The sequence below is a fragment of the Candoia aspera genome, chromosome 4 (genome assembly GCF_035149785.1).
Source record: "Candoia aspera isolate rCanAsp1 chromosome 4, rCanAsp1.hap2, whole genome shotgun sequence".
Lineage (NCBI taxonomy): Eukaryota > Metazoa > Chordata > Lepidosauria > Squamata > Boidae > Candoia > Candoia aspera.
The window spans coordinates 104,383,876-104,408,987 of record NC_086156.1 but is presented as its reverse complement, the minus strand read 5'-3'; the positions used below and the strand labels follow the sequence as shown (position 1 = coordinate 104,408,987).

At 37.8% G+C, this 25,112-nt stretch overlaps 1 protein-coding gene across 1 annotated transcript; it reads left to right on the top strand.

Annotated features, from left to right (window-relative positions):
- Nucleotides 1–235: 235 nt before the first annotated feature.
- Nucleotides 236–7,017, top strand: LOC134496831 (vomeronasal type-2 receptor 26-like). The gene is made up of 5 exons (XM_063302544.1): nucleotides 236–499; nucleotides 2,764–2,991; nucleotides 3,823–3,827; nucleotides 4,862–4,902; nucleotides 6,116–7,017. Exons 1-5 carry the CDS (start codon nucleotides 236–238, stop codon nucleotides 7,015–7,017), a joined length of 1,440 nt encoding a protein of 479 aa, XP_063158614.1.
- Nucleotides 7,018–25,112: the final 18,095 nt, after the last annotated feature.

Genomic DNA, 25,112 nt, shown 5'->3' with positions numbered 1-25,112 from the left:
CATTTCCCATTCCATTTCACATAAATTTCCCATTGTATTGTTTAGAGTGACCTTCCACAAGAAGGTTTTTAGGAGGGGAGGACATGAGCTGGAAGTGGCCTTTACAGAAATTTCGGGAACTGCTTATATAGTTTCTAGCTTGTTGGCTTTTTATTTCTTCCTAACATAATGATCTCCATCAACATAAAATTCCCATTTCAGCACGATCCCCAAAAACTACCAGCATGTTCTTTCCATGTTTTTTGCCATCCACGACATCAACAGCAACATCAAGCTGCTACCCAACACCACATTTGGGTTGCAGGTCTACGATAATGTCTTTAATACAAGGTTTACTATGAAGAACATGCAAGATCTTCTCTTTCAGCAACAAGGGAATCCCATCAACTACAACTGTGTCAGAAGGAGCAAGAGGAAGCTCCTGGCTATCCTTGGTGGCCTCACCTCCCCAAACTCCATCCAGATGGCCCACATTCTGAACATCTACAAGATTCCCCAGGTATGTGCATTTCACAGAATTTTTTTGCAGCTTTCAGAAATTAGGAATCATTTCCTTCATCCTCTTTCAGAGTTTTGGAGTTTGTATGATTACAGCCTATTACTCAGTAAAGTAGGCCATGAATAGAAGATGATATTCTGTGGGGCAAAATAGTTGTCAGCAGAAAATACGGACAGTCTTAATATAAAATACTATATGAATTGCAAAACTATGTTGAATAAAATGCTGGATGACAGGGGGAAATGTGAGGCATTGAGTTTTGCATCTTGAATCTGACCAAAAAATTCCCCAATATACTAAACACTGTATTTGATGATACATGGGAAACTCCGACTCATCCATTTTGTTCTAAGTAGGGACCTTTTCACAGAATGAGAAATGTTCTCATCTTAGATAAAAATGGGTCTCATCGAAAAGCAGATGGGAAAAGTCTTATGACATAATTAATGTAAGGTTCAGTTGAAACATCTGTTGAAATAGGTATGGTGATCATGTGGAGCTCCACTTCTTACTTAACTTTGGCTCCCATCAGCTTTTGCCAAATCTCTTATGATGAGAGAGGAAAGGATCTGAAGTCCAATCATCACTGAAAGGCCAGAAATTTCAGTCCTGAGGCTTTCCACTTCAATAGTTTATGGGATTCTTCATTAAAGTACTAAAGTACTGTGTAGAATTCACATACAAACTGAAAAGGCAATTTGTTCTTCAGGATAAAAGGTTCATGTCTCAATTGTAATGCTTCTTTTTCTATTTGCTACATTATTTCTTTGCACCATAGCTCAGTTATGGCTCCTTTGATCCAGTCCTAAGTGATAAAACTCACTTCCCTTCCTTCTTCCGCATGGTTCCCAGTGAAAACTTGCAATACGAGGGGATTGTTCATTTACTGAAACATTTTGGATGGAACTGGATTGGCCTCTTCATACCTGAGGATGAAAGCGGGGAAAGGTTTCTTCGGAATCTGAAGCCAAAGCTCTTTCAGAATGACATCTGCCTAGCTTTGATGAAAACCATCCCAATAATGAAAACTTACACAGGAAATCGACGTTCCTTTGTTCAAAGTTTAGGAAGGATAGGAAATATTATCTCAGAGCTGAAAATCAGTGTGTTCCTTGTTTATGGAGATTTCCAGTCTATGGAGGGTCTTCAGATCACTCTGTATACCTTTGAATTTGTCATCAACAATCCACTGGATCATAGAGTGTGGATCATAACTGCTCAGTGGGAGTTCAGAACTGTATTTGCTTGGATGAAATTTGCATTGCAAACTTTCAATGGCACATTATTCTTTTCACTCCATACAAACACAGTGCCAGGATTTCAGGAGTTTCTTGAGAGCATAAATCCCTTCACTCATTCCTTTCCTTTTACCTATCACTTCTGGAGTGCTGCATTTCTCTGTTCATTCCCCCAGCATGATCTTCATCTTGGAAAAAAAAGAAAAAACTGCACAGGGAAGGAAGAACTAAGGAGACTCCCCGGCTCTGTGTTTGAAATGAAAATGTCTGGAGAGAGCTACAATATCTACAATGGGGTTTATTCTGTGGCACATGCTTTGCACTCTCTGCATTCAGCAAGAGCAACACTGGTCTTCCAAAGGATTCAGAACAAACATAATCCCTGGGAAATTCAACCTTGGCAGGTATGTGTTCCCAACAACCAAGCTGGCATTTCCCATTCCAGCGCTCTGATGTGATAAACCAAGCAAAAATGCACATCTTCCCCTTAATTCTCAATATGGCCTAGAATCAGACCTCCATTGGTTGCCCAAATCTCAGCATTTTAAATGGATGATGAGATCAGACATGCAGAACTTATCAGCCATTCATAAGACACACTAGTGCTAATGGAGGAAATCAGAAGTAAATTCTCTGAATGACAGTTTTAGAAGGAACCCTAAATTCCTAGTTCTTTCCCCCCAGGAGAAAGAAAAGGTATTTGTATTGTGAGGAATGAAGGGGAATATAACACCAGAAACGTTATAGGCGTGCAGTTGATGGTCAAGTGTTCCTAACATTGTCACAGTTCACTTCTCCTCCTGCTTCATTCCCTCTGACTTAATCCAGTTTCTGTGAATTTGCCAGTAAAATTAAATGGTTTCACCCTTTTTGATGTACTCAAAAATTTTTAACCGTTATATCTATTTTCCTCTAATTTTAATGCTCTCTTGCCTAGAAAGTAGTGAGATAATTTTATCCCATCTCTGGTTACCTGATCTAGCCTCTGATTTACCTTCCTGAACTTTTGCCCTCCCTCCAATCCAGCTTCACTACTTCCTGAGACATGTGCGTTTTAACAATAGTGTGGGAGATGAAATCTTTTTTGATGAAAAGGGGGACTTTGACTCAGGATACGACATCTTCAACTTGGTCACCTTCCACAATCAATCCTTCCAGAGCATGCGGATTGGGAAGATGGACCCCAAATCTCTTGAGGAGAAAAAGTTCACCATCAGGGAAAGTGCCATTATGTGGAATCACAAGTTTCGGCAGGTAAGTCTTCAGGTGGTGTGCAGTTGTACCTGGACGTTGCATTAGTTTGTGTGCTTGAGCTTCCAGAAGTTTCCTGAATATTTGGGTTTCTCTTCTCAAACATAATTCAACTGCTGATTCTGATTAATATTCAAAGATGTATTTTTCTTACAGTTTTTCAAGAGACTTGAAAGAAGAATAAACCAAAAATATATTTCATTCAAAATTTTTTGGTCCAGCTGCCTATATTTCTTTTGTATCTGTTTAAATTAGAGTAGATTCAATAGAATAATAGGATAGGATAGGATAGGATAGGGTAGGATTCAATAGAATAGATTCAAAGTAAAGAATAAAAGTAAAAAAAATCTCAGATTCATCTTAGTTGGAAATTTATATTACATAATTGAGAAGCATGAGCTGAGAAGAGACCATTTTTTTTATTATTCTCCAAAAGAGTCATGATCTGTGTAAACAGAAAAAAATACTTAATTTTAGCTATGACCAGAGACAAAATCACAACCTTCCATTGACAATTTGTTGAGATCTTTTGCTTTCTATTTCCCTAGAAAAAGGACACACTAAAACCTTTTCTAGAAGTAATATTTCCTCTCCTTTCCTTTCCTTTCCTTTCCTTTCCTTTCCTTTCCTTTTATTCTAAAGTTGGGCACATTTTCCTGCGAGAATATCCCAAAATGCAATGACTCCAAAATTGTATGAATAGGAAATCATGATAAGAAAGGAAAGGAAAGGAAAGGAAAGGAAAGGAAAGGAAAGGAAAGGAAAGGAAAAGAAAAGAAAAGAAAAGCTCCCAGTGAGAATCCTCTTTGGTGCTGTTTTTGTGCAATTCACCAGTATGTGTAGGAATTCTTTTCTAAGAGTACCAAAATCATAAACAATCAGCCCTATTCCTAATATCTGATTCAAAGAACATTTGAAAAGATTGGAGTTTCTACTCTAAGCGGTAGAAACTGAAACCACCTCTTGCTCTTTAAGAGCCCTCTGAGAGAGAGGGAGAAGAAAAGGAAAACTTGAAAGTGTCATTTTAAAGTTGCAATAATGAATGTTTGTTGGAAAAGTTCTCTTGGTGAAGGGACATTTTATCATCTTTGATGGAGTTGTGAAAAGGCTAAAAAAAATTGGGATCAAATATGTGTTAATATCCAAAAGATTCTAAAAGTGGATTCACAAAAACCCCAGAACGGTTTCGCTTAGGTTTGATGGAGAAGCAGCTCAAGAAACAACATGGGACTTTACTTTTATATGTGATTATAGCAGCAGGACTTTTATACAGACAGAGATGGAAAGATCCACAAATGCCTATAGTGGAGGATTGGATTATTAAATTGATGGAGCTGGCCCAAATGGCCAAGTTAACAGCATTGAAAAGAGAAAATACCCTTTTGGATTTCTGTCCACTTGGCAACCACTTTTCGATTACTTGCTTCTGCCAGAAAAAAATGAAGCTTTGATTTTAGGTTTTAATGATTAAATGGTTTGAACTGATAGAAATAATGTTATTAAGGTTTAAATAATTGTAAAAGGTAATATTTGTAATGTATCCATATCTGTACTGGAGAAAGTCAGAAGTCCCTTTCTGTTTCTACTTTCTCTCTGCTTTACACTTTTTAAGTTTTTCTTTTTTCTTTAGCTCTGTATTCTAGCTTTTCTATATTCTATTTTGTATTTTAAATATACTTTGAAGATTAATAAAGTTCTTTGGGAAAAAAAAGGAAGTGCCATTTGAAAGTTGGGACATTTTGAGGCAAACACATTTTGTCCACTCTGATTATTTAATCAGCTCCTGTCCTTTGCAGTTCCATTGCAAATAAGGGGGAGTATTTCTAAATCTGTATGAATCCTCACTGTAACCCTTTCTTATGCTTCTTTCTAGGTACCTCCCCGTGCCAGATGTGTTGAGAGCTGCCACCAGGGGTACAGCAGGGTTGTTCAGCCAGGAAAGCATTCTTGTTGCTACAATTGCAGGGAATGCCCAGACGGAACGATCTCACTCCAGTTTGGCAAGTTTTTTAAAAAGTGAAACAGAATTCTAGAGTTCAAAACAAAAATTGGAATTCTTGGGTAGAAATTTATGTATCCATTTTTCAGAATGGAACATTCACAACTTTAAAGCATCCCCCCTCTTTCACTCCTGTAAATAAATCAATGTATAAAATATCAAAAAAAATTATAGTTATACACCAAAATTCTGTGTGAAATGCTAAAGAAGAAACATATAATACATTATAACATTAAAAGAGAAAAATAATGTGAATTTCCTTTTGTCATGGAACAGTACTTAAAAGTAGACAAAGATGTTTCAAAGGTCAAAGTTCCATGGTGAGAAATTCTGCTCCTGTCCTTCTGCAAGTTTAGCTTCAGGATAAGCTGGTTCATGGTCCTTTGACTCAGGTCTGAAAATTCACAATAGGCCTGGTTTAAATCTGTGCTTTTTTGCCATGAGGAGTCAATCTTGTTCACAAGTGTTAAGTGGGATCTAGATCTGCCCCCCCCCCATGGTTAATTTTAGCTACTATTTCAACCTTCAAGTCCTCTTCTGCACTCCTGTTGACACACAACCCCACTACAGCATCAAGGGACACAAAGTGGTGCTCTTAAGAACTTGGACTGAATTATCTCCAATGTTCATATATCCTTCTAGGCACAAATAGAAGAATGTTGAGTCCCACAAAGTTTTAGTCTCAGCAGTTTGGCCCTAAAAAGCTTAACTGAAGTGGGAATAAAACTATTTCCATGGTTGCTGTCAATTCTAACCACTTTTTCAGAGGGCTTTAATAGGGTTTAGCATAATTTCTGGCTAAACTAAGATGTGGCAAAATACATGGATGACTTTACTCACATATATTGAGAGTAAAGGGTGGTTTAGTGTTATTAGCTTTTAAAAATATATGACATTTGTGTATTCATTACATTAACTATTTCAATGGCTTCTGAAATTGTTCTTTTATGCAATTGGGAAAGGACAAATTAATCTAGACAAAGTTATGGAAACACAGCTGAACATTTACTATTTACTATAGCACAGCAGGCTTGGCTGATAAATAGAAAATGATGATTGTAAACTGTGGGTGAAATGGAACTCTTTCTATGTATCTGTAAATTACAGGGCCTTCTTTCTTTATTTCAGATGCCGACCAATGTCAAATGTGCCCAGAAGATCACTATTCCAATGAAGAAAACAATCAATGCCTTCTCAAAATGTTCAGCTATTTGTCCTTCAGGGAACCCTTAGGAATCATCCTGATTTCCTCTGTTCTTTTCTTTTCAGTGACCATCATTATGGTGGCAATAATCCTTATTCTGCACTGGGACACCCCCATTGTCAAAGCTAACAATAGGAACATCACATGTGCCCTGCTTTCTTCACTCTTCCTTTGCTTTCTGTGTCCATTTCTGTTCATTGGTTGGCCTGGAGAAGTGACCTGCTTTCTCCGGCAAACAGCATTTGGCACTGTTTTTTCTATCTCTGTTTCCTGCATCTTGGCAAAAACCATGACAGTAGTTCTGGCCTTTCTGGCCACCAAGCCAGGAAACCAGATGAGGAAGTGGGTAGGGAAAAGACTGGCAGGATTTGTCATCATCTTCTGTTCTTCCATTCAAATGGGCTTCTGTGCAGTGTGGCTGGCCACGTCTCCTCCCTTCCCAGAATTGGAGATGCATTCCCTGACTGATAAGATCATAGTGCAATGCAACGAAGGATCAGAGATCATGTGGTACATTGTCCTGGGCTACCTGGGGCTTCTGGCCAGCATCAGCTTTGCTGTGGCTTTCTTTGCTAGGAAGCTGCCTGATACTTTCAATGAAGCCAAGCTGATCACCTTCAGTATGCTTGTGTTCTGCAGTGTTTGGGTGTCTTTCATCCCCTCCTATCTGAGCACGAAGGGAAAATACATGGTGGCTGTGGAGATCTTCTCCATCTTGGCCTCTACTGCTGGGCTATTGGGCTGCATCTTCCTCCCCAAGTGCTACATCATTCTCTTGAAGCCACAGTTAAACACAAAAGAACATCTGACAAGGAGGGTATTTTAGCAGTACAATCCAAGTGTCTGTTCTTGAACCTTTTCCTGGGGAGCATTTGTTTCTCTTATAAATCTTGAAGTAGATCATCTTGATTAATATGTATTCCTTACATATTAATACTGTGATTTTTCCCCCCTTGGAAAGACAAGGGATGACTTTTCATGTGTGCAAAACACTGATGACTTTGAATGAGAAATCAGGGGGGCGGGGGGAGGAGAAAGAACACCATAGAGGTTTCACATTGAATTTATTCATGGGATTCAGGGAATTTTAGAATCCATGAGCTGCTCTATGTGGTGATCACATTATACAATGTACTCATATAAATAAAAGATATACCATAATATACCTTTCTTTCAGAATATGGGGAACCACAAACTATGAAACATCACTTTAATGTCCTGGACAAGAGCTTGTGAACCTAGCCATTTTATTCTGTCTGCCTTTTGCTCTTTTAAGGTAAATTTATAGAGACTCAGTGATTAACTAGTGAAAAGACTGCTTCACCATGAGAACAAATACCTGAATTATTGACAATACTCTAGGGATGAATATGGTAGTAGGGCTGAGAACGATGAATGCCAAAATGGGGGAAGGGGGCTTGGCTCACATAGTCAAGAATACCTTCTTGATATTTTGTGCCCAACCCCTCTTGTGGTCACTCCTGAAAGTTCTTCTTTTACCTCATACCTTACTATAGGTGGCTTAAGTGAAGGCATGGAAAGCAATAGAAATCCTTATAAAAAACTGAGGGTGGTATAATATTGGAAGAATAGCAGACAGTTCCAAAGAGAGGTAGAATGTTTCGGTTGATTTTATTTAAGCCTAGCTAATTAAAGAAATTAATTTCTTAAGTATAAGCTGCCATCAACCTGGCTCACAGCCAATACATCTTCCCAGCCATCTCTCCTGGCTTTCTGCACTACAGAATTCCAAGATGGGAGAAGCTGGGCTCATCCTGGCCCACCTGCCTCCCCCACTCCTGTCTCTTTTATACAAATCAAGTTAACACCTTCTTAGGTTGGGTTGGGTCTGCCTAGATCAGACAGCCTTAAATGCAGCCCACTGAAGAGACACCCAGTGACTGTGGGCTAGGCATGTGGGCAATCTTGACACGGATTTCTAATTTGTCAGCTAAAGCAGTAAACACTGAGCTGTGGCTTCAGTCATTTTGATGAAGTTCAAGAAGCTGAAGATCAGGGAAGTTAAAAGGATCTGACAATATAAAATTTAAGAATTATTTTAGGCCATCAATTGTAGAAGTGTTAGTCTATGGTGGCAAAAAATCAGAAGGAATCTGGTAGCACTTTTTCTGAAGAATATATTTTAATAAAAAGCATAAGGTTTTGTGAGTGGATGGACTTATTCAATTAAGGTGAGTTGGGGGGAAAGGAGGGGAAAGGAAGGGGAAGATATCTTAATTATGCAGAAGCAGATTATATACGAGACAGATTGCAAATGCCATTACCAATGAATGATTGTCAGGTGTTAAAAACTCATTGTGTTAGCTGAGACCTTCTGAGATTGCCTGACATTTCTTTTCCTCAATGTGAGTTCAACCATTTTTCATTTAATGCTGTTGTTCAAAGATCATTGTCCAAAAGAGTCATGCTAAGATCTGCTATGAAGTATCCTGAGAGGTTGAAATGCTTAGACATCACTTGGAACTTTCTCTGAGTCCTGATGAGATACATTAATTTTTTCTGTAAAGATTGTCCCATTTGTCCTATGTAGAACATGGCATTCATTTATGGGAGAGGAGTTACACCTCCTGCTTGAAGAAGTCAAGCATTAGAATTCTTTACTCTTGACTTCAAAGGGTTAAAGAATGATTGCTCAGTGTTAAGGTACTGTTACTGAATAAGGTGATCAAAAAGATAGATTTCTTTGGAGGAACATGCTTCTCTAGATCCATTTTACCCAAGCTATGGAATGATCTCTCTCAGATGATTGGCTGAGTCTCCTGTCTTTGTACCTTGAGGAAAGGAGTGAAGGTCTTCTACTTTGGTCTGCCTGATTTTCAAGTTAGGTTAATAAATATCTGTGCTTTAATTTCTCAGTCATTTCTTCTCTTTCATCTTACATTTACTGTTATCTGTTCCTATGAGAGAAATACTGTATTTGGCAATGTATTGAAAGGACGGATGGAGAAATAAGATAGATAAATGGATGGATGGATGGACAGATGCTCTGAAGATTTTCATAGTCTGACCTGCAAAGATAGCTCTGTTAGTGGTTTGGTTTAAGTGTTTATCAGCAGAGGAAGAAACATTTTGTCTTTCATCCCCTCCTATCTGTGCACAAAGGGAAAATACATGGTGGCTGTGGAGATCTTCTCCATCTTTGCCTCTACTGCTGGCCTATTGAGCTGCATCTTTCTCCCCAAGTGCTACATCATTCTCTTGAAGCCACAGTTAAACAGAAAAGAACATCCAATGAGGAAGCAGTCCAATCCAAGTATCTGTTCTTGAATCTTTTCCTGGGGAACATTTGTTTCTCTTATCAAAGTTGAAGTACATTGTATGTTTTGATTAGGATATAATCCTTAACAGCAAGATGTCATAATTAATATAAAACTGAGTAACGATTTCTTTTTTAACATATATGTATTATATAGTAATGGTCACACAGGATTTTTTAATTTCCTGGGGAATAAGAAAAGCAGTGAACTGTCCTTGTAGGCAATCCAAATCACCCTGCTGAAACATGAGCTTCACAGATGTCAACCAGGCCTCTCACAATTGCACTTCCTCAATACATTAACCATGACATAGGTTAAGCCACGGAAAGAAATAGAAATCCTAGGATGACATAAAGCTGGAGGAACAGCAGAGTCAAAGTGAGATAAAATGTTGAAAGTAATCTTAGTTAAAAAAGTAGAATTAAAGAATTAATAATGAGATTCCTAGAGTACCAAGGCACCTCAGTCTGGCTCACAGGCACATCTCTTCACTCATTCCCCTGACTTGACTAAGGGTTCTGGGGGTCTGATTCCTTCCTCTGTAGGTATGGGCTTATTTCCTAAGAGAGAAGACACCTCAAGAACCTTGAATAGCCTGTACATCCCCACCACACACATTCCTTAAGAAACTACTCTCAATCTTTTGAGGCAGGCCAGATGAAGAAAGAGAGTCTACCAGTTTGATGGGATCTCTGCTTTATTGATATAGGCTATAGGAACAGAATCTTGGAAGCCTTTTAGGGGGAGATGGGTGGTGATAGAAATGTGAATAATAAATAAATAAAATAAATATGTATTCCCTTCCCTCTCTCTTATACCCCACAGACTTACAGCAGAGGCAATTTTAGTTCCCTTTTTATAATTATCTCATTTTCTGAGCTTAAACCATGTTTTTTCTTTCTTTCTGTAACTGCATGGTTTCTCAAGGGTCAACTCTGTGGATCTCTACAACTATAAACAATGTGTAACAAAGCATTTCTTTGTAGTGTCTCCATAGTTAGGATTTAGAAGCTCACCAGATGTCCCCCTCCAGAAGAGAGAGAGAGAGAAAAAGAACTGTGTGAGTTAAGTAGTAAAGCCATGCAGTGAGTTAAACAGTAAGGTTGTGCAAAACACTGGAAAGTGAGCTTCACAAAGCTTGCTACCATGAATGATGCCATGTCCTTTGGAAGGCATGTTGCTTAAAATGTAGTGTGAATTGTGTGATTGTTGCATTAGCAAAGGTCAGCTGTTTCGTTTTGCAGGTAATCTCAGAACAAATATTGCTTATTGCATTTATTACAACAAGTAATAAATAATAAGCAAACCGTTTTAGGAAAAAAAAACCCAAACCCTATTTCCTGCTCATAGAATTGCAATAAAGAGATCCAGGCCTATAGGACAGAAGGCTGATGGAGTAGCTATGAACACCCATCTGTCATTGGATTACAGATCCTATCTTTCCTGTCATTCACATCATGGAGTAAGAGGAATTGGATATCAACTTCTAAAGATCACAGGTTCTCTAGGCTACAGTTTTCAACACAGAAAACAAGTCATATTCATATATGATGTATGTTCTTGATCTTCAAATTACTACACATAGATTATTTTACCAAATTTCTATTGGAATCTCATTGCCAGATTTTTTTTTTTTAGCTCCCAACTGCAGGAGTAAATTACAAGTCTTTGAGGGTTAACTGCCCTGAGGGCTTTCCTGTTTAAAGTTTTGGAAGATATGCATTTTGTAAAGAATTTTATTAAATGGGTAAGATCAATGGAGTAATTGTCAATGGAGATCTAACAAAACCATGTGAGAAGCAAAAAAGGGCAAGAGAAGGATGCCCGTTGTTTCCTCTCCTGTTTATTTTAGTTCTTGAAATATTGAATATAGATATAAGACAAGATGAGAAAATTGTGGGAGTAAAGATTAAAAAAGAAACTTTTAATTTCAGGGCATTTGCTGATGACTTGTTTTTGGTTTTGGAGGATCTACTAAAGAGAATAGAAACATTAGTAGTAAAATTAAAAGAATTTGGTATGCTAGCAGGTTTTAAGATTAATTTTCAGAAGATGAAGATGTTAACAAAAATATGAAAATAGTGGAACAAACAGAAGAAAATGGGTTTTAAGATTGAGAAAAAAGTAAAATATTTGGGTATCACTATGACAAATATGAACTGTATATTATTTCAGAAAATTATGTTAAAACATGGAATGAACTTTAAAAAGACATATTAAGATGGGAGAAACTACAGCTGTCTTTGCTGGGGGAGAATTTCTCTGATAAAGATGAATGTTTTGCCTAGGATGATGTTTTTGTTTCAGGAAAATACCTGTTTGGGGCAACTGATCAACCACTTAAATGGCAAAATGGTATATAACATCATTTTCCTTTTAAAATGTTTTGGTCAACCTCCCCTTGAGTCTGTCTTTCGTGGCCCTTAAAACCCCCTCTGATCTTCATGATTAATAACCATCAGCAGCATTGTCCACCTTTTCAAAGGGATGAAAGATGAAAATTAGTGTGAGGCTTCCAGAATGGTTGAGTATATACTTTTTTAAAAAAGAGCCCTCTCCTAAACCCACCTACAAAACCACCCCTCAGCCTGACCCCCAAATTTTAAGGCAACACTTGGCCATGAAAAAGTTGTCCATCTCTGTTTTAAGGTAAAGGTTTCCCTTGACGTAAAGTCCAGTCGAATCCGACTCTAGGGGGCGGTGCTCATCTCCGTTTCTAAACCTTGGAGCCGGCGTTGTCATAGACGCTTCCGGGTCATGTGGCCAGCATGATGACTCAGAACGCCGTTACCTTCCCGCCGAAGCGGTACCTATTAATCTACTCACATTTGCATGTTTTCGAACTGCTAGGTGAGCAGGAGCTGGGACGAGCAACGGGAGCTCACCCCACCGCGCGGTTTCGAACCGCCAACCTTCCGATCAACAGCTCAGCGGTTTAACCTGCAGCGCCACCGCGTCCCCATATCTCTGTTTTACAACAATCAAAATATTATTCTCCAGTTCCAAGGGCTCTAACTTCAAAAATATCAGATTTTTTTTTTCAACGCTCAGTCCACTGGAGAACTGGAGAATATTTGAAAATGTTTTTTTCTTATGTTTGGCTATAATATATAGAGATTTGTTGTTTATTTGTTTAGTCGCTTCTGACTCTTCGTGACTTCATGGACCAGCCCACGCCAGAGCTTCCTGTCGGTCAACACCCCAGCTCCCCCAGGGATGAGTCCATCACCTCTAGAATATCATCCATCCACCTTGCCCTTGGTCGGCCCCTCTTCCTTTTGCCATCCACTCTCCCTAGCATCAGCATCTTCTCCAGGGTGTCCTGTCTTCTCATTATGTGGCCAAAGTATTTCAGTTTTGCCTTGAATATCATTCCCTCAAGTGAGCAGTCTGCCTTTATTTCCTGGAGGATGGACTGGTTTGATCTTCTGGCAGTCCAAGGCACTCTCAGAATTTTCCTCCAACACCACAGTTCCAAAGCATCGATCTTCCTTCTCTCAGCCTTCCTTATGGTCCAGCTCTCGCAGCCATATGTTACTACGGGGAACACCATTGCTTTAACTATGCGGACCTTTGTTGTCAGTGGGATGTCTCTGCTCTTAACTATTTTATCGAGATTTGTCATTGCTCTTCTCCCAAGGATTAAGCGTCTTCTGATTTCCCAACTGCAGTCAGCATCTGCAGGAATCTTTGCACCTAGAAATACAAAGTCTTTCACTGCTTCTACATTTTCTCCCTCTATTTGCCAGTTATCAATCAAGCTGGTTGCCATAATCTTGGTTTTTTTGAGGTTTAGCTGCAAGCCAGCTTTTGCACTTTCTTCTTTCACCTTCATCATAAGGCTCCTCAGTTCCTCTTCGCTTTCAGCCATCAAAGTGGTATCATCTGCATATCTGAGATTGTTAATGTTTCTTCCACTGATTTTAACTCCAGCCTTGGGTTCCTCAAGCCCAGCATGTCTCATGATGTGTTCTGCGTACAAGTTGAATAGGTAGGGTGAGAGTATACAGCCCTGCCGTACTCCTTTCCCAATCTTAAACCAGTTGGTTGTTCCGTGGTCTGTTCTTACTGTTGCTACTTGGTTGTTATACAAATTCTTCAGGAGGCATACAAGATGACTTGGTATCCCCATACCACTAAGAACGTGCCACAATTTGTTATGGTCCACACAGTCAAAGGCTTTAGAATAGTCAATAAAACAGAAATAGATGTTTTTCTGAAACTCCCTGGCTTTTTCCATTATCCAGCAGGTATTGGCAATTTGGTCCCTAGTTCCTCTGCCTTTTCTAAACCCAGCTTGTACATCTGGCAATTCTCGCTCCCTGAATTGCTGAAGTCTACCTTGCAGGATCTTGAGCATTACCTTACTGGCATGTGAATTGAGTGCCACTGTTCGATAGTTTGAACATTCTTTAGTGTTTCCCTTTTTTGGTAAGGGGATATAAGTTGATTTTTTCCAATCTGATGGCCATTCTTGTGTTTTCCAAATTTGCTGGCATATAGCATGCATTACCTTGACAGCATCATCTTGCAAGATTTTGAACAGTTCAGCTGGGATGCCATCGTCTCCTGCTGCCTTGTTATTAGCAATGCTTCTTAAGGCCCATTCAACCTCACTCTTCAGGATGTCTGGCTCTAGCTCACTGACCACACCGTCAAAGCTATCCCTGATATTGTTATCCTTCCTATACAGGTCTTCCGTATATTCTTGCCACCTTTTCTTGATCTCTTCTTCTTCTGTTAGGTCCTTGCCATCTTTGTTTTTGATCATGCCCATTTTTGAATGGAATTTACCTCCAATGTTTCTAATTTTCTGGAAGAGGTCTCTTGTCCTTCCTATTCTATTGACTTCTTCCAGTTCCGTGCATTGCTTGTTTAAAAATAATTCCTTATCTCTTCTGGCTAACCTCTGGAATTTTGCATTTAATTGGGCGTATCTCCCCCGATCACTGTTGCCTTTTGCTTTCCTTCTTTCTTGGGCTACTTCTAGTGTCTCAGCAGACAGCCATTTTGCCTTTTTGGTTTTCTCTTTGTTTGGGATGTATTTTGTTGCCGCCTCCTGAACAATGTTGCGAACTTCTGTCCAGAGTTCTTCCTTAAATCGATTCTTTACCTCCACTGCATATTCCTGAGGGATATTAGTGAGCTCATATCTAGCTGATCTGTGGGTCTTCCCTAATCTCTTTAGTCTGATCCTAAATTGTGCAAGAAGAAGTTCGTGATCGGAACTAAGTTCGTGATCGTGAGCTCCAGGTCTTGTTTTTACCGACTGTACAGATGTCCGCCACCTTTGGCTGCAAAGGATGTAGTCAATCTGATTTCGGTGTTGTCCATCTGGTGAAGTCCATGTATAAAGCCATCTCTTAGGTTGTTGGATATATAGAGGTGGAAAACATTTTATTTATTTATTTTATTTATCAAATTTGTCACTGCCCATCTCATCCCACCAGAGGGGCTCTGGGTGGTTTACAACAAAAATAATTGATTAAAACAATAAATATAAAATACAAATGCAATATATAAAATATCAATACCATTAATAAATAACTGTAAAGATAAGAGTAAAAATAAAGTCCAAATAGCAAGAACTAACACAGTCCATGTATGTGAGGAGTGTTCTAGGGTGCCAGCCATCCCCAAGTGGTGCTACTCCCTTCTCCACCCCAAGCAAGATGGCAGAGCCAGGTCTTCAGATTCCTCTGGAAGGCCAGGAGCAATGGGGCCAATCTCACCTCCAGGGGCAGCGTGTGTTGTGTTCACTGTTTCAATGTACAGTATACATCGTAATGTTTCACATGCCATGGCGCTGATGCGCGTTTCTGTTTGGGAGGGAGCTGCTGTGAAACCTTGTACCAAGCTCTGTATCTATGTTCATTTCAATGGAATGTGTTTGGGTTATGTGCTCTGCTCAAGGACTTTTCCCGTGGACCAGCAGAAGCCATTAGGAGCACCTGGGATTGTGAGCCTGGGAAGATTCTACGGGGGGAGGGATCTCGTTTGTACCGAGGGTTTTTTAGTTTGCATTTGGTGTGCTTTTTCCATTCTCAGCTTTCTCTGTGATCCTGCATACTATTCTTTAATAAATCAGATATCTTTGAATTCCTGCTCATGAGTCTGATAGTGTTTTAGAATAGGCAACCATTACAGCATGTCTCACAGGGTGGGAGCTACTGCAGGGAAGGCCCTTTTCCTGGACCCCACCAAACAGAATTCTCTTGCAGACAGGGTCTGCAACATACCCTCTCTGCATGATCGGGTGGGACAGGCTGATGTAATTGGGAAGAGGCAGTCCCTCAGGTAACCTGGCCCCATGCCATGTAGGGCTTTAAAGGTGAGCTGTTTGATTCCCCGAGCTGTTTGATTTTAGCACTTTGAATAGTTATTTTAAAGAAGTACACCTTTTCTAATCTGTCAATGAAATAGATCAGAGCCTTACATTGCTATTATAGCAAATAGGAGACTATTTCACACACAAGAGAGGGAAACAGCTGATTTTTGGTCAAGGATCACAGTTACTTTTTAAAACAATTTAGACCCCAGGGATGCAGAAACATCATTGAGAGTTCAGCAGGTTTTGCAGGTGTGAAAGAGACAGAATGTTTTGTTGGCTTGAAGGGTCTTAAGAGTTGAAATTATTTTGCTATGTACATCATCCGATTCCCGATTTACAACCTTCAGAATCTCAAAATCTTTTTTTCCTTGTCCACTGACTCCTAACATTCAGCTCTGGCCTTAGTACAATGATGTGCAATTTGGGGAGAAAGATGAAACTCAGCAATCCAGCATTTGTGAACAAAATGCAGAAAACTCCTAGGGCCACTGTGTTTTTCCCTTTAGAGCTGAAATAGGCTGGGATAAATGTCACTAAAAGACTAAGAAACAGCAACATACTGAAATTGATGACCTTAGCTTCATTAAAAGTATCAGGCAACTTTCTGGCGAAGAAGGCAATGATGAAACAGGTGATAGCCAGAAATCCCATATAGCTTAATATAATGTACACCATTAGACTTGACTTTTTGTTGCACTGCAATATGATTTGATCAGGGTGGGAGTGCATATCAAACTCTAGGAAAGCTGGAGATGTTGCCAGCTGCACAGCATGGAGAACAGTTTGAATAAGAGAACTAAGAATCACAACCCATCCTGCCAGTCGCTTTCCTGACAATTTTTTCATCCAGTTTCCTGGCTTTGTGGTCTCAAATGCCCAAAGCACAGTCACGGTTTTAGCCAAAATACAAGACACAGTAATGGAGAAGATAATGTTGTACACTGTTTGACGCAGAAGGCAAAGGACCCTCCCAGGCTTTCCAATGTATAAAAAAGAGCAGAGAAAAGAAAATAGCAAGCAAGAAAGCAAGACACATGATATGACCCAGTTGTTGGCTTTGATTAAGGGAGTATTGCGATGCTGAATGAAACTCCACATCACTATAAGGGTAATCAAAGTAAGGAAACCAGTGGAAGAAGCTAAAATAATTCCCAAGGGTTCTTCATAGGATAGATAAGTTAAAACTTTGGGGGTGCACTGATCCTGATTTTCATTTGGATGCTGATCTTCTGGGCATGTCTGGCAATAATCAGCATCTGAAAAAGAAATAATAATTCTTGATCCTTGAATAAATATAAACGGGGGGGGGGTTGTGTGTTTTCTTTTCTTTTCTTTTTTTCTTTTCTGCAGAAACAAGATACCAAAACAATAACCAAAACATTGATGGGATTAAAAAGAAAATCAAACCAAGAACAGAAGCAGAAACAAATTTAAAACAGTAAAAATCTCCAAAGGGCACATCTACTTCTATACAATTTCTATTACTGGTTCAAGCTGCATGAATGTTGTTGTGATTTTATGGAAACATCCATATATTTTAAAAAGCCACATTAAATGTTATCTAGAAGCACATTTATACAGCAAAAAGAACTTCAACAGTAAAACAGAGTCTCCATTTCCAAAAGGACCTATTTCTTAAAGCACTAAAAGGCCCAACTATAATTGGGCATTACCATCTTTGCTGATATTTTGCAATGATTTGCTTTCAACCTCACCAACAAAATCCAGAAAACAAGTTGGAGATTGAAACCCTTTATTGTGTGGGTTTCTGCTTCCATTCAGTACAGAAATGCATTCCTGTGGTGAACAGATGTCTTAGATTGACAACATTGGGGTTATTTATTACATTTATCTCATCAAGCAGGATTTTTGGGATTGAAGGAGAAAAAGATAATGATCTGCTTCAACTTGCTTCCACAGAAATGCAAGCAATACAGTGGAGCTCATATGCTAGCAAGACTTGATGATGGCTCACCTGAGTGTGGGAATCATTTCTAAACTGTAACTTAGGAACTTACAGTCTGGAAGGTCCCAATTTTTTGTCTCAGCTTCAAGAATTTTTTTTAACTCTTTTTTCTTAACCAACAGGGGGCAGTGTTATACAATGTTTTGGTATTTATGTCATCTTTAATTGTCTTTTGGAATGTAAAAGGCGGAGTTGCCTTTCTAAGGAAAGGAACATTTTTATGAAGTTGGGTAATTTAAAACATGAACCTGTGTTTTTTGTTTTTTGTTTTTTTTTACAGGAGGAGGATTTTTAAAATTTAGAATATGGGTAGGATAGACCTATATTACTGTAATTCAACATCTGCTAAGGATATAGCTATTTTGATTGACAAATCTTTAAATTTCATCATGGAACAAGAGATTAGTGAACATAAGATAGGAGATGATAGATAGATAGATAGATAGATAGATAGATAGATAGATAGATAGATAGATAGAGAATTGATTACATATTCTGAAATTTACATTGCATTTATTAATTATCATGGCCTTACCAAGAACCATCCACATGCTTTATAAAGATGTTTTGGGTATCTTTTTTTGTTCAGAGGTGGATCACATCATTATGACTGGAGATTTGAATCAAATTTTAGATCCTTTGCTGGCTTATTTAGTGAACATATAATGGCTTTGAAATTCATCTAAATAAGAATAGGGTTTTTTCCAATTCCACAACAGGTTTGTTTAGATTATTATTTTAGAAACTCAGTCTTTAGTAGATCAGATAGATAGCTGCAATACTGTATAGGTATTGTATAGGTCTGGTATACTATCTAACCACGTCTTAGTAATATTGTCAGTATAAGAAAAAGTAATCCTGCTTTCTGAGATAGTTATTAAAGCAGATAAAACCAGATTTTTTTGTATAAATATATGCATTAATTAAAATTTGTATTCTGCTCTGCTTCAAAGACTGAGCAGTTAACCCAATTAAAAAAAACACATTTAGCAGCAGCAACAACATAAAATAACATCATATAAACCAGTTTTTTTTTAAAAAAAAATCTATGCAGTGGTTTCTAAACGCTCTCCTAAAGAGCCAGATCTTAGCTACTCCATGGAATGACAGAAGTGTTGGATCCTTACAGATTTCCATAGCCAGTATATTCTATTGAGAGAGGGCAGCAATAGAAAAATCCTGCCTCTGAGACCATCCCCTCCATGGAGGGGGTTATGATTTTCACTTTTATCACTGGGCATACAGTATGTTTTGACTTCCATTTATATTTGGAACCCAAATAACCAAATTCAAGAACCTTTATGGGCACAATTAGAAAACTATTATATGACCCTGTCTGATTGGTTAGGTCTTGGTCCTTTTTCTAATTAAAATCCAGTATTTCCAGTATTAAAGGCTGCAAGTCCTATTGGGAAGAAAATATAAGAAATATAATACTGAGGTCTACCCACATAAACTTATACTGTGAGATCATTCCAGTTTGAAATTACAGATAAATCTCTTTTTTTTAGTTAGTTAGTTTGTTTGTTTATTATAATTTACATTTCTAAGGCCACTCAACTCATCAATGACTCATGGGCAAACAGGGATACTAATGCTTTAAACCAGGTTATTGTTAGGTTATTGTTATATTGCTTTTAAACTATTTGAGGCTCTGCAGAAGGAATTGGATTGCCTCAAATTTCAGGATGGTGAAATATTCAACTCAAACATCTTTTGATCTCACAGTTTGGTCCAGCTTCATTAGCAGTATATAGAACTCCTGAATTATTATAGATATTGAGATGGTTGTAAATCTATAGCATTTTATTAGACAATTAAATAGTATTACCAGGGATCAATTATTGATTATTTGCAAGAACTTTGAAATAAAAATTTGGAGTATCCTATGTTAATACATTTGTGGTTAAAATAAGTATGTTTCTTATGACCTTAAGATGAGATTAATTCAACAAAATATTCTTTAACTTTCTTACACCTCAGAGAATGGCACTGAAAAGCTGATTTTCAACTGTCAATACCGTTATGCTGGAAGTGTAAAACGGTGGAAAGGCATATCATATGTTGTCAGTTTTATTTATGATATAAGCTTGTCCAACTCTTGTCCTATTTTGCTTTAATAATCATATATTTGTAAATATGATGTTAAGGGAAGAATAAGATGCAAATATGTTCAGTATGATATTTTTAATTTTTATTTTATTCATTTATTTTCTATCCCACCTTTATTATTTTTATAAATAATTCAAGGCAGTGAACATACCTAATACTACTTCCTCCCCCTGTGAGGTGGGTTGGGCTGAGAGAGAGGGACTGGCCCAAGGTCCCCCAGCCAGCTTTCATGTCTAAGGCAGGAGTAGAACTCACAGCCTCCTGGTTTCTAGCCTGTTTCCTTAACCACTGGACCAGATTGGCTCTCCCTTGATATCCCTTGGATATCCCTTGGAAATTAACAATAGGTGAAACTTTGGATTTACCAAATCAAGGGATCTAATAAAAAAAAATATTTTGTTGTGATGGGATGTTAGGGTCACCCCAGACAGTTTGGGACTGATGTAATGTAGATGCCCTCCTCTTGTGAACTGACTTTCTATAGATGTAATGGAAAGATTAAGCCATATTGATGGAAGAATAATGAAATCCCCACAGTGGAGGAACAGATTATGAAAATGTCAGAATTTGCAGAAATGGTGAAACTGACCTGTTTGGTCAGAGAATAAACAACATTTTTTTAAAAAAAACTAGAAACCTTATATGGACTTTTTGCTGAAAGAAGAAAAAATGAATTAATGATTTGAAGATTTCAAAAGATGCAGATTGAATCAGGGGGAGAGGAGATTTGCAAAATATTTAAGAAGGAGGAGGGACAATAAGATTGTAATTAAGAAGGTTGGAAGTCATTTATATATATATATATATATATATATATATTTAACTTTAGATTTCTTTTTCTTTTTTGCACTTTTTTGTTTTTCTTTCTTTTCTTTTCTCTCTTTTTTCTCTTTGATTATATGAAAACTCTTAATAAATATAAATGAAAAAAAGAAAGATTAAGCAATATTATTCCATAGGGTCAATACTGTATTTAAAAACCGAACTGTTTAATATAACCCCCTCTCCCTTTGGTGGTTGTTCCTACTGTTATTGTTGTTGTACCTCTTCTTTATTTTTGTATCTTCAAGCAGTTTTAAAAATATAAAATATAATCTGGGAATGTTAAAATTTATGTAATGTAATTTTACTAGACTGTAGTGCCATCTAAATTATCTTCATTGTTAATTCTTGATGACTTCTAAAACAGACTCAGAAGATCCTATGCTGCCAAGCATTTTCATGATAATCCCAAATTATCCTCAAGGAATTTTTAAGAATTTGCTCAGTATAAGTTTTAACACTGATGAAATTCCCTTAATTTTAAGTGAAGTAGATGCTCATTGTTCCTCAATTATGATGAGATTGAAATAGTTTCTAAATGAATGAAAGAACTCAACTCTTTTGAAACCAATTATAAAATAATGTCCCAGAAATTAACATGGTGGGTTATAATGAGGACAGAAACTAACACTCAGTTCCCAGGCTTCTCAGAGGTTTCTTTTTAACTCCAAAATGAAGTAACATTCAAAAATTCAAAATTGTCTTATGCAATAACTGAACATCCACATCTCAATTTCTCTGAAGCATTTGAGGACATCAAGATTAGCCATTATTGCTTCTTGAGTGGCACCAACTCCTTTTTTTATTGCTTATTTACTTTATTTAAGAACATAAGATTAGCCCTGCTGGATCAAGCCAAGAGCCATTTTAGTCCAGCACCATTGTTTTTGTTTCAGAAAAAATGTATCTATTTTTCTTGCAAATTTCTCCCCAGCATTTTCCCATACTATTGTTTTCTTACCCATCTGGATTGATAACATTCTTTCAGGACATGGCACACAATCGTAACAGCAGACATGTTCTCCCTGACGAGCAGCCTTATAGAACCCAGGACGGCAGCTCTTGACACAAGTGGAATTGGGCCTTATCTGACAATATCCAAAAGAAACAATATTAAGATTCAGGTTTTATTTATTTATTTATTTTTATTTATTGTTCAAATTTAATTACCGCCCAACTCCCCCAAGAGAGGGACTTGCATTGTATTCTGCTTAACCTGTCTTCCGCCTATCAAAGGACCAGCTAAGGGTGAATCCTCAGCTCACATTCAATATTTAGAGCCTCCAATTCCTTTCTTTTACCACTTCTGATGGGAGTTGGGAATGTCCATTTGGAAATTCAAGAATTGGGGCAGTGGAGTTCAAAGCCTTTGTTAATAATCTATACTTTCAATAGGGTGCTGGGAGGCAGAGATATTCTGTATTTATTCTATCATAAAAAGCAAACATGGCAAAATTATGTTGGCTTTATTTCACATTTCCTTATTTCAATTAAGCAAGTGGAGCTTCTTGAGAAGTCACAGATGGGCTATTTTGCTAGGTAAAATAATCTGCTCCAGGAAAGCTTGAAATGATATTGAGTTTGATGAAGCTATTCTTTTTCTCTTTAACTGAGATTTTAAAATATCTTTTTAACTATAGATAGCTGTAAATATTTTTTCCCAAAGGTAAGCTGAATTGGAAAAATATAATAATAATAACAACAACAACAATAACAACAACAACAACATTGAAGTTCAAAAGCTCCAGATATGCTTCTACTTGCCTGGCATGGGCAAATATTGTCACATTATGTTCATATCAGGACCCAGAATTTTCATAATACAGGTAGTCCTTGCTTAACAACCATTTGTTTAGCAATGGTTTGGACTTATGATGGTGCTGAAAAAACCAAATTATGACCAGTCCCCACACTTACAACTGTCACAGCATTCCCATGGTCCTGTGATCATGATTTGGGTGCTCGGCAACTGGTTCACATTTATGACTGCTGCAGCATCTCATAGTCATGTGATCATGATTTTCAACCTTCCCAGCCAGCTTCTGGCAAGCAACCTCGTGATTCGCTTAACGACCACATGGTTTGCTTAACACCCACAGTGATTCACTTAACAGCTGCCACAAAAATGGTCATAAAATCAGGTCAGATTCACTGAATGAATGCCTCACTTAGCAACTGAAATTCTGGTCCCAATTGTAATCGTTAAGCGAGGACTACCTGTACCTACATATACTGTAGAAAGGGGAAATGTTGCATACTGTTCTTGTTTTGAATTTGAGACCTCTCTGAAACATGAGAGCTATCTTGTCTAACTATGTATCAATGAGGTATATGATACTTAGGTAAAGCAGTTCTCAATTAGGCATATAGTCTTCAAGTACAGCTCAGCTCCTGGTGACTTCATGATTTTTTGGCAAAATAATGGAAGCGGTTTGTCCTTGTCTTCCTCTAGAATGTTTTTCCAACTTCACAATTTAGTTTACAGAGCTGGAATTCTCTAGCCCTATTTCCCATCTAAATATTAAGCAGGCCTGACCCTGGTTAGCTTCCAAACCTAGACATAATCAATGATATTTCTGTAGCAAATGAGAATGGGGCAAAAGGCCTATCCTAGTATAACTTAGAAATGGTTAAGTTAGCCATAGATGAAATTGTTATATTTCACTCTCCATTTTGTGGTTTGTATACCTTATTTTTAAATGGTTTTTTAATCTTTAATAGTGATTGCTATATTTTTATTATGAGTGTTTCATAATGATTGTTTTTATATTGTGGATTTATTTGATTGTTGTACGCTGCCCAGAGTCACTTCTGGTGAGATAGGTGACTATATAAATTTGATTAATAAAAAAATAATGGATTATAAATGACATGGATAGCATGTGAGGAATCCAACAAAACAGTGGTCATTCTTACCTGGTTGAAGCTAGGATTCCAAACAATGGCATCTTCATTTATGGTAAATCCCACGCCTTCAGGAGCTTGCACATTGATCTTACCAACCTGGATTCTACGGAAGGATTGATTTGAGTATGTGATCCAGTTGATGATATCATAATGAACTGCCTGGTCCTTTTCATTACGAAAACAGATTTCTTCCCCTACACTATTGTTGAACTGAATGTTGTTCAGAAAAGAGAGAAGCTAGAAAGGAGGGAAGTGATTACCACATTGGTTGGAGACAGGCGGCATCTAAATTGAATCAATCAATTAATTAATTAAATTGACACGTAATGGATGGTCGAAAACAGCTCCACACAGATGGCCATGGATTTTTCAAACATGCCGTCATATAACTGAAGAGACATCCTTAATAAACAAATACTTTCGAAGCCATCTTATTTAAAGGCAACCCTATTTTATTACTATAATTTATAATAATTTATAATTTACAATTTATAATTTAGAGAAACAACAGAACTCGTTCTTGGAAATAATGTTGCTTTATAGTCTTTCGATTTTCACTACTGCTGACATTAAATCATTTCCAGTTAATGACAAATGAATGTGGAGGTGTCATCCATTGCCAAACTCAGTTTGAGATCTCTTCTGAGGAAGCCAGCAGCATAGCTAGAAAAGTGTCAGCACATATTTGGGGTCCAACAGAGAAATATCCAGGAGTCATTTCACCAGTGATAGTTGCTTATCATGTTGCTTTGAAATATGTACATTATTGTTTATTATTATTATTGTTGTTGTTGTTATTATTATGCTTTCAAGTCAGTGTTGACTCCTGGCAACTGCCTGGACAAGTTCCTGCAGCTTTCTTGGCAAGGTTTTTCAGAAGTGGTTTGCCATCGCCTCCTTCCTAGGGCTGAGACAGAGTGACTGACTCAAGGTTACCCAGCGGGATTTGCGCCTAAGGCAGGACCAGAACTCCCAGTCTCCCAGTTTCTATCCTGGTGCCTCAACCACCTCACCAAACTGGCTCACAGAAAAATAATAAAACAAAGCATATCTCTATGTGAAATACAAGATGTCTTCACTATAGCTGTGAATAATCAATACAGGGCTGTACTCATAATGTTGCTAGTGCTGTTATTACACATGGACTATGACTAAAACAACATCCTACCTGCCAAGACTGAATATTCATGTGGTTCCATCTGCTTCCATCTCCTGAGGCTTTCTGTTGGGCTCTGGATGAATACATGGCATGGAGAACATGTGCTATAATATAGACAGCATTGTAGAGATTGTAGCTCTGCTCTGACATTTGCATTTGAAACATAGTCCCAGGGAGATTCTGCAACTTTTCTTCCCCCGTGCAGTTTGGCATATCCATTCTGGAATGGCTGGAACTGGGAATTGAACAATTGAAAACAAGTTGCCAGAATTCATTCAGGAAAATCATTTTGTAACTATTAGGATTTATATTGTGAAGAAAGTTCTGGAATCCAGGCACCACAGTC

Excerpts from the sequence above, each read along its gene's own strand:
- LOC134496831 (XM_063302544.1), top strand. The coding sequence starts at position 236 with ATGTTTTTTGCCATCCACGACATCAACAGCAACATCAAGCTGCTACCC. Across the intron at positions 500-2,763 it reads ACATCTACAAGATTCCCCAG|CTTCACTACTTCCTGAGACA; the intron begins GTATGTGCATTT and ends CCTCCAATCCAG. Across the intron at positions 4,903-6,115 it reads GTTGAGAGCTGCCACCAGGG|ATGCCGACCAATGTCAAATG; the intron begins GTACAGCAGGGT and ends TCTTTATTTCAG.